Raw genomic sequence first — 18,728 nt, forward strand, 5'->3', positions numbered from 1 at the left:
GCAGATTGCTTGTCCGTGGCAGCGTAGAGTTGGCGCTAATCCACCTGATGAATGGAGGACTGGAATGTGTCGGCTGTCTTAATGAGCACTGTAGGAAGTTCCGTGGGACGGAGCGCTAGCATCTCAGCAGACAGACACTGTGAGAGACTGAGGCTGAGACACAAGACATGTTGACTCATGCATACCACATGCTGTTTACAGCCCCGCCAAAGGAGACGTGAAGGAATTAGTGTAAACTCTGGAGGCTCTGACGCTATTTCAAAGCCTATTTGAAATTTCCTCTTGCAAGAGGAAAGACTTTGTTTTGAAAGAAGTTAGATTCAACCACATTTCCCAGAACAAACCAAGCAATGATTAAGTTAATTAAAAACTGAACAGACTGCAAAAAAGGACAGAGGCATATTTCCTGTTTCAAAGCTTTAGGCTTTTCTTTAAACCCGTGATCATGATGACGGTCAAAGCAGATGACCGGCCACCTAGAGTCCTGGTTCTGCTCGAGCTTTCTGCCTCTTAAAAGGAAGTTTCTCCTTGCCACTGTCGCCAAAGTGCTTGCTCATGGTGGGAACTGTTGGGTCTCTGTAATAACGTTCTAAAGAGTTGGTCTAGACCTGCTCTATGTGTAAAGTGTCATGAGATGACTTTCGTTGTGATTTGGCGCCATTTTATTTTCTCAAGGATCAGAAGTACCGAAATATTGATCCATCTACAATTTTAATAAAAACTGGAGAACAAATCAAGAACCTAACCAAGGATGCCAAGTTTATAACAATATAGGAGACCAAGAAGACTATTTCGTATCCTCCAAACATCAGGGCAGTTAACTTACACAGCATCACCAATTCCATGATGGAAGATGGAGCCAAGTTAGTAATGAGACTAATTTTGAATTCTTTGGACCCCAGGGCAGCTGTTGTGCTGGTGACAGCTAATGAGGATCCAAATAAATATGGAAATCCAGCTCAGTGAAACCAGATCAGCCTTTTATGTCGAGTAACTAATTAGAGAGATCACAAATACATAAATATAAATATCACCAATGTGAAAATGCTACAAGACAATCAAACTGACAGGTACTGTGGCCGTAAAGGAAGCATGCAGACTGCTAATATAATGGGACCAAGAATTGAGCCTTGAGGAACCCCACAGATCATGGTGACATTCAGATTTTGTCATCGGTCTTGATTAACAACCCTCCCACCCCCTTCCTCTGACACTGCCTCCACGCCAGGAGGGGGTGGGGTGCGATTTTTGTCCACAACAGTCTTGTTTTTACATGTAAAACAGCAGATAAGTGTGTTTCCCTAAAGGTCAGACTCTTCCTGCATCACGTTGTAACTGAGTCCTGCTAACTCTCTGCGTCTCTCTCTCTCTCTCTTTCTCTCCTCTGCAGGCCTTGCGGGTGATGGCGAAGATAATGAGGGAGTGTTGGTATGCCAACAGTGCCGCCCGACTCACCGCTCTCCGAATCAAGAAAACCCTCTCCCAGCTCAGCCAACAGGAGGGAATCAAGATGTAGACACAACTACCAAACACACACATGCGCGCACACACCTCTGACTGTCATCCATATTACAGCATTATTATCTGCATTATTATTCATCCATCGTTCCTGCCCTTTGCTTTGAAGGGAAGCGAAGACTCCCCCCCCCTTGTGCTCTTTCTTCTTATCCCACTTCATTGACAAACTGATGCGTCCCGCACCTGCACCTGAGGAACCGTGTGTGTATGTGTGCGTTGCACTGGGCAGACATACGCACATGTAGCTGGATGGACGGATCTAATGAGGGCTGGTTGTGCCCGAGGGGGGATAATGGAGGCATTAAAGGAAGCCTCCCCCTCATTACCCTCCATCTTCCTCTGCTACGTTCATCACATGAAGTCTCTGAAACTGGTGTCCATCTCAAGTCCCGCCTCCACCATCTCATCACATACACCCAGCCAATAAGAGCTCAGCTGCCATCAGGTCAACATAAAGCCAGACAGGCAGCTGGGAATCACCTGGGGGGGGGGGTGCGGGGTGCCAGAGCTTCATTCTCATCTCCCCACGTCTTCATCATCACCCCCTCCATTTGTATATTATCATTTCATTCTTCACCTCAGAGATTTAAGCTACTCTTCAGTAGGGCTGCAAGTTGCTCGTTTTACATCTTTGAATATTCCTGAAATATTCAGACTTTCAGTCAAGTCAAAATGGAACTTTGGAATGATCCAAACCATGTGATCTGTCATGAGCCCCCATACATTCTTTAATGAATGTAGCACTGACATGTCACAATGTTCGGTTTTATGATTTTTCTTTGAAGCGTAAATGGAATCGCCAGAAGTAAGAAGCTAACGTTAGGCTGTAAAGGAACTACGACACGGTCGCATTACTTCAACGTCACCACCGCTGAGCTTTAATGCGTTAATGTTAATGTCTGTAGTCTCATTTAGCCACTTGCTAGCAACCGCCTTTATTAAGACACGTAAAAACCTTCAAAATTCACAAGTGGGGGTATCTACTGACGTATTTTATGTCGTACAACAAAACGTTGAAACCTCTTAAGCTTGTGGTAACCACAGACCTTATTTCAGGCATCTAACCAAACACTGACTTCCAGACGAGGGAACAGGAAGTGCAAAAATGCTGACTCGTTTCTGGGTTTCCTGCAGCGCTCTATAAAACACAGTTCAACTGGCCAAAGAAAGTCAGTCACATGATCTAAGACGGAGGTTCACGCGAGTGTTTTGAAAAGAATGGAGGTAAAAAGTAAAACGTTTCAGTGGTGTTTTTAAATGACAGAAAGAGATATTAGGTTGCTTCTGGAATTGGAATTGAGTGAGTGGAGACGATTAGCCTGTTCGTCTTTAGACTTTAACCCAAAGAAATGACAAACGGGGGGGGGGTGTGTTTAAAATCTAGTTTTCCATTTCGCTAACGTGCGCTCATCATGCCTCGTGTCATACACACAACGTTTGAATTCACCATAAACAATTGTTGTGGCCGTTGGCGTTGCCACTTGACACAATTCGTCTTAATGTGCGAGCTAACTCCGATCAACAGCATTTCACAGACTTGAAGGTGCCTCAACAAAGGAAGCCGTATGGATGTGAAGCTGTTTGCAGCCCTACTCTCGAGTCCTATTACAGTAGCATTGGGAACTGAAGCGAGGGAACTGAAGCGAGGACCCTGGGGGTCATGGGACAAGTGTGTAAGCCGCCCCCGCGGGGTCCAGACAAACAAATGGCTTCATCTGTTCCTCATCTAGTCGAGTTGTAAGCAGGATCTCTCATCTCTGCAACTATTTTGCACCTGTTTTCTTTTCTTTTTATTTGTTACTGTTGTATTTTCCCCCGTCTCCCGCCGTACCGGCAGGGAGTCGGGACAGGTCAGTTTAATTTATTGTGTTTTTTTTATTTTTTATTTTCTTTCTGGTGGCAGGGGATCTTTTTTTTTTTCTTCTTTTTTTTTGCAAAACTAAACTGGACATGATGACCTCATCCATTTTTGGCAAACATGCTGCAACATATGCAATATACAGTAGATAAATGTGTCTATTTTCTATACTCTGCTCTGCTAAACCACAAACGGCAAGAACAACAACAACACCAACAACAACACCAACAACAATCAGCTGCCACCATGCCTTCCAAGCCAGCTGTTACCGGAAAGTGCCAGTGCTTTAAAAAACAAACACACACCCAACTCCTCTCATGTCAGCTGCCCGTGGAGTGTGTTTGCTCTCGCGCGTATGCAACTCCGTGCGTGTGTGTGTGTGTGTCGGAGGCCTCCGTGACCATGCCCGAGCGTACAGCAAGCTCGTACTATGCACACCCAAGAAGCAAGACGGGGAGGGGAGGGCCGCGCACACTGCACACCGCAGCACCCACAACCCAGCCGACACTCTGGTGCCATTTCGTCACACCTGAACACCCGACCACCTCAGCAGCAACTCATTGTACAGCTTGTCCTCCCGGTGGACTGAGTCTGGAAAACTGAGCTCCAGCGTCTCAAACTGTGTTTAGTATGTGGGGGTGGGGGGTGGGGCACGATGCTACAAAAGCTCCCGGCGGCTTTTTTTTTCCCGAAAAGAGACACAAAGACTTGTAAGCATCACTGATGTTGCCCTATAAATGTAAACTCTTGGATTTCTTGGGTTCCCGTTCCGCGAATCAACCTTTCAAGCGTGCTTTTTTTTGTTGTTTGTTTTTCTTCTTTGTAGGATAATCAACAAATGAGGTACATTCATTTTAAAATATAGCAAACGGATATTTACTAAGCCATAGGTTTTCCAGGTTGTGTATTATTTTTTTTATTTTTATTTTTTGTGGCAAGGTCTTTTTCTACTAGAATGTACATTTACGAAAAAACAAAAGATGGAAAAAAAAATCTGCGTAAAATGGACAATTTCTGTCATTTCAGCTTAGCAAGCCTTAAGGGACCAACGCATAAGAGTCAGGATCTGCTCTCTTTTTTTTTTTTTCCTTATCTTTTTTTTTTTTTTTTTTTTTTTTTTTATGAAAAAAGAATATATATATGATAAAGTTAGTCATTATTCTATCTAAAGGACAAAAAAATATATATATGTAGCACCTGATTTAACAGTTTGTTTCAGTGAAGTTTTTGTCCTGTTGACGAAATTGCCATGCATCTAAACCCGTTTGTTCTTATTTTACGTGTTTACGTGATTTGCTCGTGCTTAAGTTCCAATCAAAAGACTTTTTAGTACACAGGTCAAAAACAAAGTTTAACAGTCAATAATTAATACATCCAGTGCATTAGATCTGCCGGACAAAGAAATCCCTCAGAGTCACTTGATTGTTCAGCAATAAGTGCACTTCAGAACCACTGCGGGTTTACATGTGTGGCAATTTGGGTGTCGGCGAGTCCGTCTGTCTCCATTACTTGTCTTTACGGATACATAATGTATTGATGTGCTGCTACTTGGTTGTCCGCCTCACTTTCCCGAGTGGAGGTTGAGAGCTGTCGTTGGATGTAAATATCCTCAGATATCTGATCTTGATGTGCCATGTCGCTGCGACGCAGAAGTCCAGCCTGTCGTCTTTTTTTTTTTTTTTCGGTATCCAGTCCTCCTCAGAAGATTTGCTGGAGTATGTTTGAAGAGTTGTCGTCGGCCACCATCCATTGGAAGTGCGGGAGTCCAGCCCGCCACCCACTGCAGCGGCTAATTTCACTTAGGAGTTCGGAGTGCTGATCGGTTCGATCGTAGAAGAGAGGGCTGCAGCCTCCGCGGTGCCAATCTAATCGCTGGGCATCGGAGCAGCTTGTCAGCTAATGGCAGCTCCTCTCCACTTTGATGCCCACGCTTAAAACACAGTTGGAAATGCTTTGAGACACATTTTCCTCTCCGAGAAGCCCAGGTGTCGAGGACGGGGGCAGGAGAGCAAACACCATCCAATTACTTTTGAGGTAACGATTTGTTTATCAAAAAGAGAAAACACCTGTTGATGCCCTTATAGCAACTGATTATGTAATAAAAAATAACTTTTTTTTGTTCGCGTGTCCTGGTCTCTGGCAGTTGTTGCTTTAGTGGATTTTTTAAAACCAACCACAGCAACAAAACCACTCCAGGTCAGATTGAAATGAGCAGAAAACCGTTCACCCTTGACCTCCAGAAACCGCAGTCAAGGTCCACTTTACTGGCTTGTTCCAGGAGCTTTCGACTGTATCTCACGGTCTTCGTCAGTAGATGAAGTGCCGTCGTGTGGAATGGAGGATTATATGAATGTAGAATACAGTGCAGTGTTGACATTTGGGGGTCCAGACCTTGACCTTGTCACTCCCCACAGGGAAAAAAAGCTTTGCATAATGGAAGGCTCGAACAGCAGCAACAGCAAAACGAAGACCGCGCGGTGCGGCCGAAGGCTCTCGAGCACACGAGTAAAGGGAGATTGAGGTTGTTAAATGCGAAGACATCGTTACCTGAAGTGAAAACTTTTCCATGAGCTCATCGCTCCTCTGGATTTAGAAATGCCGTCACATTTCTGCAGAACGAGACCAAATCATCTGCATAAAAAAAAGAAAAACACCAGCCGCATCCCGAGCCTTTAACATTTCTAATGTGACATGCCCAAGACATTATAAAGAATACGGCCTGGACCTGCTCTACATGTAAAGTGCCCTGAGATAACTTCGGTCACGATTTGGCGCAACATGAATAAAATTAATTTTGAATTGCATAATCAGTTGCTACAGGCTTCAGTTAATGATTTGCTTGTTGTCCTTCTTAAGTATAATGTCCTGCTAGTGAGTGAAGGATTCCTAAATGTGTAGAAATGGTCAGCAGTGGCAGAAGTGGCACGTGAAGCCTTGTAAATAAGCTTGTGGTGTAAACAAAAGAAGAAAGCTATCCTGTTCTTTGAAGAAAGTAATGTGGATATCGCTGCTATGCTAAATACAAAAAAATGAAAGGGGGGGGGGGGGGGGGGTGACAGACTATGCTGAATAAAATGTTCAATGTGTACAAAAGTGGTCAAATTAGTAGGGAAAACTGGTGCTTTGCTAGGGAAGACCAGGGCCAAGGATTGATCTTTCTAAGCCATGTGGGTTTTGGGGAGGGGGGGGCGTGGGTGGCGGCAGGGCTTAGGGTGGGTGATGGTGGTGGTGCAGGAAACGAAATTTCCAAATCTCAACGTATCCCTTTAAGAAAGCCCTGGCTGGCCCCCTGTTGGGCCAATGGGCGGGATTGAGACTGTATAGTTTGTGTATTCCATTAGCAATGTCATTCTCTGGGACATTAGCAACAACAAAAGCTCAACTCAACAGCACCTCTGGTATGCCTCTACTAGGACAACCTTCATTCTGTCTTAAAGTCACCAGCAGCCTTGTACTTCTTTCTTTTCAAAACCCAAGATGACTTAACTGTACAAAGACATGTTTGCACCCAGCTGTTTTTCTCTTGTGGTCTTTCTACAGCAATCTTTCTGTTCTTGATTCTTATCTTGCCTTTCTTTCTCTCTCTCGTCATTCCATGTTCTCTAATTGACGTAACGGATATGTCCTAACTACAAGGGCCACGCTTCACTGCAGCCGGTTCCCACCCCGGCGTCACAGCTCCGTAAAACTAAAAGATCTTAAAGGCCAGGGTATGTTTGAAACAAAGGCTTTGTTCGGGCGACGCGGTGAAACGTGCAAACGGGGGATGGCGGCCCGCGCCTCCTGGGACGGTCTCTCCTCGAAGACGTTACCGGTGTTCGCACAGAGCAAGTGACGGGGCGACTAAAGAGAGCTCGGGAGGATCAGACTTCCTCCCCCTCTCCATACGAGGCCCCGCCACTGAAGTTTAAGCTCGTCAAGATGGTCGGTTTCAGAAAGTTACAGCCCTGACGAGCACCGGCATTGCACTTTGTTTGAAGCATACTGATGCCTTTTTTTCCAAAAAAAAAAGAACAAAGTACTGCATGACGTAAGCATTGCACTCCTATAACTGATGGACAGTTTCAAGAAGAACATTTCTAAATCGATGCAGCAGAACCACTTCCAGACATTCTTTTCATTCCTTCTTGTCCACCTGAATTTGTTTGTGCGTTTCTGAAACCAACCAATCCACCAATTCTAGGAGAGACTGTCTGAAAGGATTCTCCGTTACCTCCATGTTAAACCGCCTCGCGCTCTCTGATTGTGGCCGCATTTATAACAAGCTTTTGCCTTCAGACGTGGCAGGACAGCAGGTTGCATTTTCTTGTTTGGAACATACGTTGGCTTTGGGGTTGTAAAAGGTGCCATGCTGTATGCGGTCCCTCCCTTTGTTTTTTTTTTCTGTCTGGAAAGATTGAACCTGTAAATCCTGTTTCTCCTTCCTCACTTTATGGGTTATTTGGGTTTGGTGAACAGGCTTTTGCGTGGGTATCTCGATCACCATCTGGGCCCGTGACCTATTTTGAACATGCTTACAAAGAAAACCCGCTGTACCTCCTCTTTGAGAATCTTACCTTGCCTTCTCTGTCCTTAGCTCTAAGGCTAAGACTAAAGGGGGGAGGGGGCAGGTCACTGTAACACTGTTGATATGCAGCCACCATGCAATTTCAAAAACTGGGTTCACCGGTCAACACAGTTGAAGGTTGCGGCTGAGCCGTTTTGTGACCCAAACCCGACAAATGAGATGCACTCTTTGCCTGTTAGCTCTGGTCAAATATGCAGCCTTTTTCGCGTTATTCTTTTTACGCCAAGAAAGGTACGAGACGCGCAGCTTTCTCCGCTCGGCGCGCGTCGATGGAGGGCCAAAGCGAGGGAGGTATCGTTAAAACTATGCCAGCAGCAGCTCGACCGCTTGAAACCGCGCACTGACTGAATTCCCCACAGCTGTGAATGTATCGGCCCTCCTCCCCCGAGTCGCCAACCAATCCGAGCACAACCTGCGCTAACTCAGCCCGAAGGTTCGTGCCAGCAACTTGCTTGTTAGCATGCAAACACATCCGCCGCACGGGTCCGTTTCTATCTCACTCTCTCTTGTTATGCAAAGTCTGGGCCAAATCGTGTCTGCCCACCCTCAGTCCCTCTGGATCACACGGGTCCACCCGACCCCTATCTATGCTAGCATGGTCCACACACTGTGATGAGGAACACGTTCGGGCTCAAAGGATCATCACGCTCCACCGTTCTCGGGGTGGGGGTGGGGGGTCGAGGTCGAGCGTCAGGGTCGATGTGAGGAGTGGTTTGGGTCACTAAAGGGTTCAGACTTTGGCTTTGGCTTTAACGGTTTCCTCTCCGGTTTTCGACGCTGCAGTGAGGCCTTCGCGGCAACAAGGGTAGCAGAAAGCTTTATCACGTTTTATTTGGTGCCTAAGTTCGACAAGACTTCTTTTTTTCTTTCTTTCTTTTTTTACTTTTCACCTCGAATGACAAGACTGCATGTGATTGTGTGTCTGCATCGATGTCTGCATTACCTGCTTTATAGATGTCATCGAACAATTAACATATTAAAAAGGTCACTTAATCAAAAAGAAAATACCTCCTTTTAAAGACCAATGTGTTTTACCTCACTGTGTATATATTCTCGATTTGTTTACTCCAAGTTTGCAATTTATCTTTCTCTTTTGTTTCTATGAAATGCTTAAAAAAAAAAAAAAAAGTTGAAGAGAATATTTTTCTTTCTGTTCAATGGTACTTTTTTTTTTTTTTTTTTTGGTCAAATGGCATTGTATTGTGTTTGTGTTGTACCCAAGCAGTATACTATTCCTCTTTTACATGCTCTGTATATGACTTGTCGGTTGTGTTCTGCGTGAGCTGTACAGTGAAAGCGCTTTACAAATGTCCAAGCAAATGCCCCCCCCCCCCCCCCTCTTCCCCTTCCCCTTCCCCTTCCCCTTCTGAGCTCTGGTACAAATGCCTTGTTCAATATGTTCTTATTTTTGTTTCATGGAGGAGAAAAAAAAAAGAAAAAGAAAAAAAAAAGAGTCAAACGTGGAGGTGGAGGAGGCTGGACGTGAAGGGGAGGGACTGTAAAGCGAAAAAGAAAAACCCTCGACAACCGCTGAACCCTCCTCACCTCGACCCTCTTGGATTTCTAAACATATTATCTTGACTTTTTTTTAATATATATATATATATATATATATATACATACATATATATATATATATATATATGTGTATGTATATATATAGTGTGTACAGATGAATGAGAGATCAACATAGGAACTAGAGGATTGACACTTGTGTTAACTTCTAACATAGCTGGAGTAGAAAATGGTGTGAATAAAGAAACAAAGTTTCACTACAGCATTTGTGGTTTTTGTTTTTATTTGTCAGCAGCGAAGGCAGCCAATAGAGCAGCAGTGTAGTAACAACGGGGGGGCGGGGCGGGGCGGGGCGGGACCATAGCGAGCCTGTTGAGGTGGTTCGGGCGTCTGATCAGATCACGGCATCCAAGAGGGTTCGCCTCTTCCTCACTTAGGGAGGCAAGGCCAGGGTCTCGTCCAGGTGCTTGCCATCTCCTGCCTGGGCTGCCTCGAGTCCCTCCTCTCTGGGGCCTCCCGAGTCTGCCGTCGGACCTCTGCGGCTTGTCCAGACACCACCGCACCACCCTCGCTCTCTGTTCGCTACACCGCCTCCCTTCTGCAGAATTAAATCCTAGACCTTTTAAAACAAAACATTTCACCTGAACTACCTGCACCGTGACATAAGTTTCCTTCCGGCCAAAGTCGCCTGCTGAAGATGAAGGTAACGCCATTGTTCATGTTGGGGAATAACTGTGCCGCCAGTTTTCAGTATTAATCCAAGACCACCATCCATCCCTGACCTTGGTCAAAGTGTCCAACCTGAACCATGAACATTTCAATCATGCTTGAGTGGGAAAACAAATGACGTATGTTATCAGTCGGAAAAGTTATTGCTATGATGCGATTAATATGAACATTTTGCACCTGGGGAGGCGACCGACGTATGCAGACTATGTGATGCAACTTTTACTGTTAAAAAAAGACGAACTGAACTGGATCCTCGGCGCCCTAGAGATGAAGCCTGGAGCTGAGAGGCGAAGTTCTGGAGGAGCCCACTGAGCCCGTTAAAACCATGATCCAAACGTTTTTGTCAGAACTCGCCGTGAAGTAGTCGCCAGACTTATCACCGGAATCACCGGCAGCTTGCATCCGGTGATTCCGACTAGTCTTGAAACTGGCAGGACAATTCCAAGCAGGCAGTGCAGAATGTGTCTTGTGCCAGCTCTAATAAATGCGAGTAAGTGCAATGGAGGTTATTTCCCCAACAATGCGCGAGCTTTGGCCCTTGTCATCTATTAGCTCTGTACAAACGGTTAATATGCGTTTATTGGGGGGGGGGCAAAGCATTAAAACTGGCACTTAATCCCAATATCGATTCCTTTGGCCCTGGCTAACCTGAGGCCACCAGCTCGTTGACGGCAGGTTGTCGTGGTGGTTCCGCACTGAGGCTCGTTTTCACCCGTCGGCTCCACTGATTTCAGTGATGGAGCCGACAAAGAGCAGACAGCTGTGATTTATACACACACACACACACACACACACACACTCTTACGTCCTTCATCTTTACTGAAAAACTTGAACTGTGTTTTTTTTTTTATCCACGTCTTCTCTTGCTCTATTTTTTTTTTTTTACTCCTACTTTATTTTTACCTTTCTGTTGCTATTTCTGTTCATCCTTTGTTCTGTCATTTTTTGTCCTCCTCCGCCCTCTCCGTCTCTTCTCATCGTGTTGGGGAGGCAGATTTCTCTAAACCTGAGCAAATTAAATTAACAAAACTATCTGCATGGACAGATACCATGAAGTGAGGAATATACATATATATATGTTTTTGCAATTGAACTGACCCTTTAAAGTTTATCCCCTCTGCAGAGAATGGAGAAGGCTACACCCCCCCCCCCCCCCCACCCCACCCCACACACACACACACACACACACACACACATAAAGAACATCACTAGATTTGTTTGATTATTTAGATTTCTCAGAGGCAGCTGTTCGACTATGTCGTCCGCAACTTTTATTGAATCGGTTCAACGAGCTAAAATAAGAGTCTTTACTAATAATAGTTGCTAAATGATGTAGTTCCCATCAGGCATACTGTCTCATTTCCAAACATGTAGGTCTAAATACTGTTCCAAAGCTGCCTCCACGCAGAAGAAATTCTGTATCCTGGTGGAAACAAAATCTGGTCTAAAAAAAAAAAAATACTGTTTTTAACTTTTAAATGTGCTAAACGTGGATTAATCCGCTGCTGAAAATAGTCCCCCCAACCAATCCACTCTTTCCTCCCGTTTGGTGGGAACTGTCGGGTCTCTGTAAATAATATTTTAAAGGGTTCGGTGGAGAACTGCTCTATATGTATATAAGTGTCATGAGATGGCATGTTGTGATTTGGCACCATATGAATCAAATTGAATTGACAGTAAGGAAAAAAAGTACCTTTTTACTACTACTACTTTATTTAATCTTTAATAACAGATGGGACAGTGTGTTCACAGTGAACCAGCAGATCTTACTTTCCCGCGTGTCCATGTACACTATACACTACAGTGCTGTACGGGAGCGAGAGGTCAATAGTGGAAATGAGGTAATCGATCGCAGCGCTCCTTGCCACCCCCGCTCTGCCCAGGAGCCACTGAGCTGAGGACTGCCGCAGCGCTTCTTATGGCGTAAAAGTGCAAGCTGCAGCTTGGACCATGCGGGGGGTGGTGGGGGGGGTCCCATATGGAGTCACATATATTTATATACCGTCATCCCTCAGCAATACTAGCAGTTTCCAGTTCCTCCTCGTCGGGCGCTTGGCCGCAGCAACGCCCATAAATCATTCACAACAAACGGTCTGATTAGAGCTCTGACACTCATCCAGGAGCTCCACCAGCTTTTTTTTTTTTCCCCCCACTGTACTTTTTTGGTAAGGATGATATTTCACCTGCATTGCATTGCATTGCAACACTAAATACGCCCCTGAGGGAGGGGATGAGGGACTGTATTGTCCTCCCGGGTCCATTTTGTGCAGAGGCTCAGAGTAGCTCGACAGGCTCTCTGCAGATCCACAGCGATGTGTGGATGCTGGCCCTCACGCTGTCAGCGCGCCCAGGCCTCCCTGCGGCAGTTGTGAAAAATAAGTGCGATGTTTTAGCCGATGTCTGATGCATTAGTGATTATTTGAAAATGACATGCCACTTCTAAAACAAATGGAGTCCTGCGCCGCCAGAAAGATGGCCCCAGGAAGTTGTAGGAAGTCTAATTTGTGTCAGTTTAGGGGTCCTTTGGACGTGAAAAAAGTTTGGGAACCACTGCATTAATGTACAGTAATTTATTTATGGAGACATATTTTATATTATTACAACTGTGTTTTTACTAGATTGTCATTCGTTGTCTGTTTGTACAGCGGCCTCCACTTCTTATATTAAATAGGGGGACTCAAAGTAAAGCGACTCACAGGTTGATTTGTGTACCTTGCAGAGATGAATGGAAGCTAATTGCTAAAGTGCTAAAGCTAAAGTGGATCTAGCTGCGAGTGTTTTGTGTCTTTTTTTAAATTTTTTATTATCTTTGAAACTACATTGATGGCGATCATCACGCCTTAATTGTTCCATGATGTCATCATTACCCATGTGACCACCAGGGCGCCACCTCATGAGCGAAATAAAGCATTTTGGAAAATCATTTTTAGCATTTATTCGGATAAATACATTCAATTTATTGTGTGGTTTCAAAGGATCATCACAATTTACTCATTTTATTTGTAATTAGAAACCAGAAGCTGTTTTTATATATGTATATATGTGTGTGTGTGTGTGTGTGTGTACACACACTATATACAGCAAAAATAACCTATATAAAGTTTTTTAATTATCATTCAGCTGATCGTGTTGTCTCCTCACGGCCCGGTAGCAAATGACTCTGTACGGGTCCCCGGCCCAGGGGTTGGGAACCTCCGCCGCAGGACTCTTGTCAGTAGCGGAAGAGCATCAACTAATGACCATTTTCATCGCTGATTATTCTATAAGTTGACATCTTCAAATGTCAAAAATATATCCAGTGTGCTATCGCAGAGGACAAAGAAGAGCAGACAATATTCCCATTTGAGAGGGTTTTTTTTTTTCTTTTTCTGTGGATCAACTTGATTGTTTGACTCATTGTTGCATCTCTAATACCCCCCCCCCCCCCCTTCTCTTTAAATGCGGCACACCAGCCGTCGTAACACCATCATGCCCTTGCTCAGTGCACGTCCTGCTCTGGGAGTGCCTCGCTGCAGTCGCAGGGAGCCACCACTGGGGGCCGCTGCTGCCCGTCACATCACTACTGCACGTTTCCAAAAAGGAGGACGTGCAAGGACCTAAGGTGCTTGCAGTGAAATGTGAAATGGGGGAAGTATAAGAAATGGACAAGCTGTGAGCAAGGCCTGTGATCAGCAGATGCAATCTGGTTACGCAGTAAAGTTTTTTTGGTCTTGATTTGGCTCAAGACACTGCTGAGAGATGCTTCACACGGGCCAAACCTGTGTCTTAATTCTGAACTGCACACGGATTCTAAGTAGGTTTAAAGGTACGTGGTGAGCTGTTGATGGACACTGTAATCCGACGCACGTAAATAAAACGTAGAGGATCCCACTCCCGGCAGCAACACATCCAGACACGTGTCAGATTAAACAAAGAATATTCAGTCTTTGGAGAGTTTTCAAGGCTGCTCCACTCAGAATGTGCTCTGTCGCACCTGTAAACACGCCCATCGGTGATGTCACAGGACTCCTGGGGTACACCTGTACGTCACTGCAGCAAGGTCACACGTTCTGCCACGTACTGCCGACTAATGCAGTACGGAGCATGAAACCGTAAATCCATACGCGTTGCCGGTTTCGCCGCCAGGACGTCCGTAATGTCGTGTGATGTCACCGCGCACAGCCATTTGTCCTCGATGCTCCTTTCGACACGAATCATTTATTTATTTATTTATTTATTTTTACAGCTCTTGTGATTGTAATCAGTGCAGGAACAGGAGCGAATGCACTTTAACGAAATTAAACTGATTTGGATGTGCGTTCCAGGCACCGGTTTGTTTCTGAACGTTCTTGAAATCAAATTTGCACGCTCACCTGCTCAAGTCAAAGAGGGGGGGGGGGTTACTGTTGTGTGGTGATGCAGTGCAGACTTTTTCCAATCTTCCAAAGGGAACATGGTCTGCAGTAAAGTACGTATGGGGTATAAAATGTGCTAAAACATGGAAATCTTCGATGTGCTTTGGGGCTCTGATACCCCGTCTATCTACCTATCTACTTATCTATCTATCTATCTATCTCTCATGGGGAGGTGGGGTGGGGTTAGTGCACATACACACACCGTCCGGCTGCCCCAGATACTCACTACAGCACCAGATGTGTCCACAGTGCGGCTCTGTTCGTCCCACCACGAAGCTCTCTCAGCTGTATGCGAATGTCAGTGTCATTAATGTCCAGGCCTGGGGAGTGACCGCTGGGCAGTGGTCGTGATCTCACTGCTTAGCTTAGCTTAGCTTAGCTTAGCTTAGTGGACGACCCACTTTTCTCTCTGATTAATTCCTCTGTGTGTGTGTGTGTGTGAACTTCCTTCACCCCGTCGTCAACATGGCAGCAGGCCCGTTGCCGCGGTGCTAATCTCCCCCGTCTACGTCTACAAATGCTGCGATCGAAGGGTCGCAGAGCTCGCAGGCGAGGCGGGCGCTTGCTGGGTAAATGGAGGGGCGGGGACTGTACTGAAATGGTGTAAATGATGTACATGTATACGTGTGGTCTCCGTGGTGCAGGGAGGAGGGTCAGGCCACTCAGGTCTGTTTGGCGACACCTGAAGTTGCTCCTGGATCCGCATTCTTCGCATATCTGTTTACAATCTATGTGTCCTTTTGTCATCATGATTGTCCATACAATCAATGTGATTTTACTATGTCGGCCCATTCTGTACGCTCAACGTCTACTTCCTGTCTGTCCGTCCTGGGAGAGGGATCCCTCCTCCGTTTCTTCCATTTTTTTTTTTTTATCTAACCCCGTACCCCGTATCCACCCAATATTTTGTATTTTATACGTATTCATATGACAAAATGACATCGTACATTGTGGGAAGTTACGCCGTAGGTTGCGGGGAGTTACCAAATAGGACAGGTTGTCCGCAATGAGACGTTGGACTCTGCAGCCCCGTGTCGCGTTCTTGAATCCTATTTGCCGGAGAGGAAATGCTTTTTGTTGATTGGTTTGACGAAGAGTTCCTCAAAACGATCGTTCTCGGGGGCCTCGACCGTTCAACCTGCACTTGGTCCTCCTGGCTGGGATTGCAGATAACAAGACTATAATTATGCAGATGACACATGATTGTTTGTGGCAAAATTTGCAGTTGGGATCAAACTGAAAAAAAAAAACGTTTTTGGTGCCAAAGAGGAACGATTGAAAGTCACTGCTCGCCTCGAAGCCCTAATGTTAAAGACCTCAAACCAAGCCAGAAGTGTTGGTTCAGTAGTGGACCTTAATTTACTGTGAACTACCTGCTCAGCACCAGACGGCAGACAGACAAAGTCGCTCGCCGTAACAAGTGGCCGAGAAAAAGAAACTCCATTAATGCAGGTTTAGCAAGAATGAAACGACCAATATCTCAGCAAAACTTCAAAAATACTTTCATCATTAGTAGGCCGCTCTACTGTAACAGTGTCTCCACGGGTATGTATGAACAGTGGATCAGGGTACTCTAGCAGGGCTTCTGCAGGCAGTTCTCACCAGGACCAAGAAAGAGGAGCACATCCCTCCAGCTCGCAGATCTTTACGCTAGATTTTTTTTTTTTGTCTGCTAAAGAATTGGTCTGTAAAGCTCTGGTCTCTGGTCTGCTACACGGAGAACCGTTCCAGACCTCTCGGATCAACCGGAAACTGGTCCGCTCACTGTCCCAGCAGCATTCATTCAGTTTCCATGCTCCACATATCTGGAACAAACAAAGGTCTGCTCCAACTCTCGGGTCTCCTGCTTAAATCCTATTTCATTCCTATTTTTTTTTTATATTTAGACGTTTTAATATATTTTTATGTCTTATGTAAAGCACTTTAAATGAACTTGTTACGCATTAATCTTGCCGACAGCTGAATTTTAAGATATTATTTAAATAACATTTAAATATTCAGATGTCACCTTTTGGGAAGGTTGTTGTCGTCAAGCGCTCTTAACACACACACACACCCCCCTCTCTCTCTCTCTCAGAATGTGCATGCACATGATTGCTTCGTAAGGATAATGAAATGGCTTCTCCGGCTCCAAGACGCATGCATTCATAAATGCGTAGACAAATAAAGTGAAAAACATTTCGCAACACTTATCGCTGCAGCGATAGCTCACTGGTATCGTATCTGGCCCGAGAAATAAGAGAGACCTTTTGAGATTACTGAGGTGAGGCATCATCTGGGTTCACACACACACACACACACACACACACACACACAGCAAGAGAAAAAGCTGAGCCTGCAGCTCTGGCTATTGCCCGATATTGCAAGAGCTGCGCCTTGTTATGGAAATGAGAGGCAAATGTGTGTCATTGGCGGGGGAGCGCAGATGAGAATTGATCTCTTATCCCTCTGGGGGCAAGAGGGGAAAAGAGCAAATGATAATGTTAAAACGTATAATGTCATTACTCATCAGTGATGTCCCAAATATCACTAAATGGAACCAAGAGTTTAAGAAAAAATGTTCTGAAATCATTTGTCAGACATTCCTCTGCTTTTAGTGATGGGTCCGAGCTTTGTTTAGCCTAGCTTGGCAGAAAGACTGGAAGCAGGGGGGGGTGGGGGTGGAGGGGGGGGGGACTACCAGCCTTGTATACATATATATAACATCTAAACCTGGCAAACCACTGCATGCAGTACCAACTGTACCCAGGGAAATTAGCCCCAAAGCTAACTCCGCCTAAAACTGCAATGTGTCGTTGATCCTCTTATCGGACTATGGATAGCGTCGGATTCAGTTAATAATAATAATAAAGTTTACGAAACTGCCAACCCTCGTGGTGCATCTGCACTGTGCGGACCCCTGGACGACCTCCCGAGAACTGCGGGGCACTGGCGCCACCATCCGCTTTCCCTTCCACGAGCAGTATCCCCCTGCTTCTTCCTCCCTTTCTCCCAATTCCTTCATCCTCTACATCTGTCCCTGTCTGAGAGTTAAATGTTTGAGAGTTTTCTTTACAGTACGGAGAGAAACGACCACTGCCCCTCCCAGTGCTGCTCTGATGCACCAACGCAAGAGATTTAGATGTGTTTGGAGCCCGTCTACAAGTGTATTAAGAACGCCATTACCGCCCTCCCGCTAAGCACAGGATCAGGATGGAGGGGATGCGGATCAGGCAGTAGCACTCAGTTTATAGTAGGACGTGGTGAATGCTGTATAAATTCAGCAAGTGAACCATATTAATTGCTCAACCGGCAGATGTTTCAAAGACGTGGCATGCCCTCTATAGTCCCCTTCCTCAAGCTCCTTGGGCTAAACGCAGTAGGTTAGCCTGCATCTCGATTCTTTTTCTAGCATCTGCTGTGTTCTCGGGAAATGCATGCAGCTGTGAATCGGATAGAAACGGGCTGTCCAGCGAGAAAAGTGACGACATTAGTCAGGAAAGGAAACAGGAAACTCCTGTTTTCTACCAGCAGGAACGCCGGTTCCTTTTAACCATGACCACAACATGTTTCCTAACCCTTAAAAGAGTACTCCACCCATTTAGTATTGTACTCTAAAACACTGTACTCTACTTTTTGTTCAGCGAGATAATCTTCACTAATGAACGCCACTTTCATGATTTCTGAAGCGTAAATGGAATCAGAAGTAAAAAGCTAACGTTAGGCTATAAAGAAACTACACCACGGTCGCTTTACTCCAACGTCACCACCACTGAGCTTCACTTTTAAAGAGAATATAGATAGATATAGATATATAGACAGATAGAGTATGAACACAACGAGGCTGTAAAGGCGGACTTTTAAGACGTTTAACGTCCGCGACAACCTCTGTGGTCTCATTTAGCCGCTCGTTAGCAACCGCCTTTTTTAAGACACGTAAAAGTATCTACTGACGTATTTTATGCCGTAGAACAAAACGTGAAAACCTCTTAAGCTTGTGTGTAACCACAGACCTTATTTCAAAGCATTTAACAAACAAAAAAAACCCACCGACTTCCAGACAAGGGAAACAGGAAGTGTAAAAAAAATGCTGACTCATTTCCGGGTTTTAGGACTCATCCCTGCAGCGCTGTATTGGGGTGGTGAATGGGCGGGTAGCGTTCTAATG

The 18,728-nt window shown here is 45.2% G+C and overlaps 1 protein-coding gene across 1 annotated transcript in view; it reads left to right on the plus strand.

Moving 5' to 3' along the window:
• Window positions 1–1,516, plus strand: part of tgfbr1b (transforming growth factor, beta receptor 1 b) — a 39,383-nt gene extending 37,867 nt beyond the window's left edge. Inside the window, exon 9 of the mRNA XM_070928388.1 lies at window positions 1,391–1,516. Coding sequence (XP_070784489.1) covers window positions 1,391–1,516 — 126 coding nt within the window. The remainder of the gene's footprint in view (window positions 1–1,390) is intronic.
• Window positions 1,517–18,728: the final 17,212 nt, after the last annotated feature.

This window comes from Enoplosus armatus, chromosome 21 (genome assembly GCF_043641665.1).
Source record: "Enoplosus armatus isolate fEnoArm2 chromosome 21, fEnoArm2.hap1, whole genome shotgun sequence".
NCBI classification, from domain to species: domain Eukaryota; kingdom Metazoa; phylum Chordata; class Actinopteri; order Centrarchiformes; family Enoplosidae; genus Enoplosus; species Enoplosus armatus.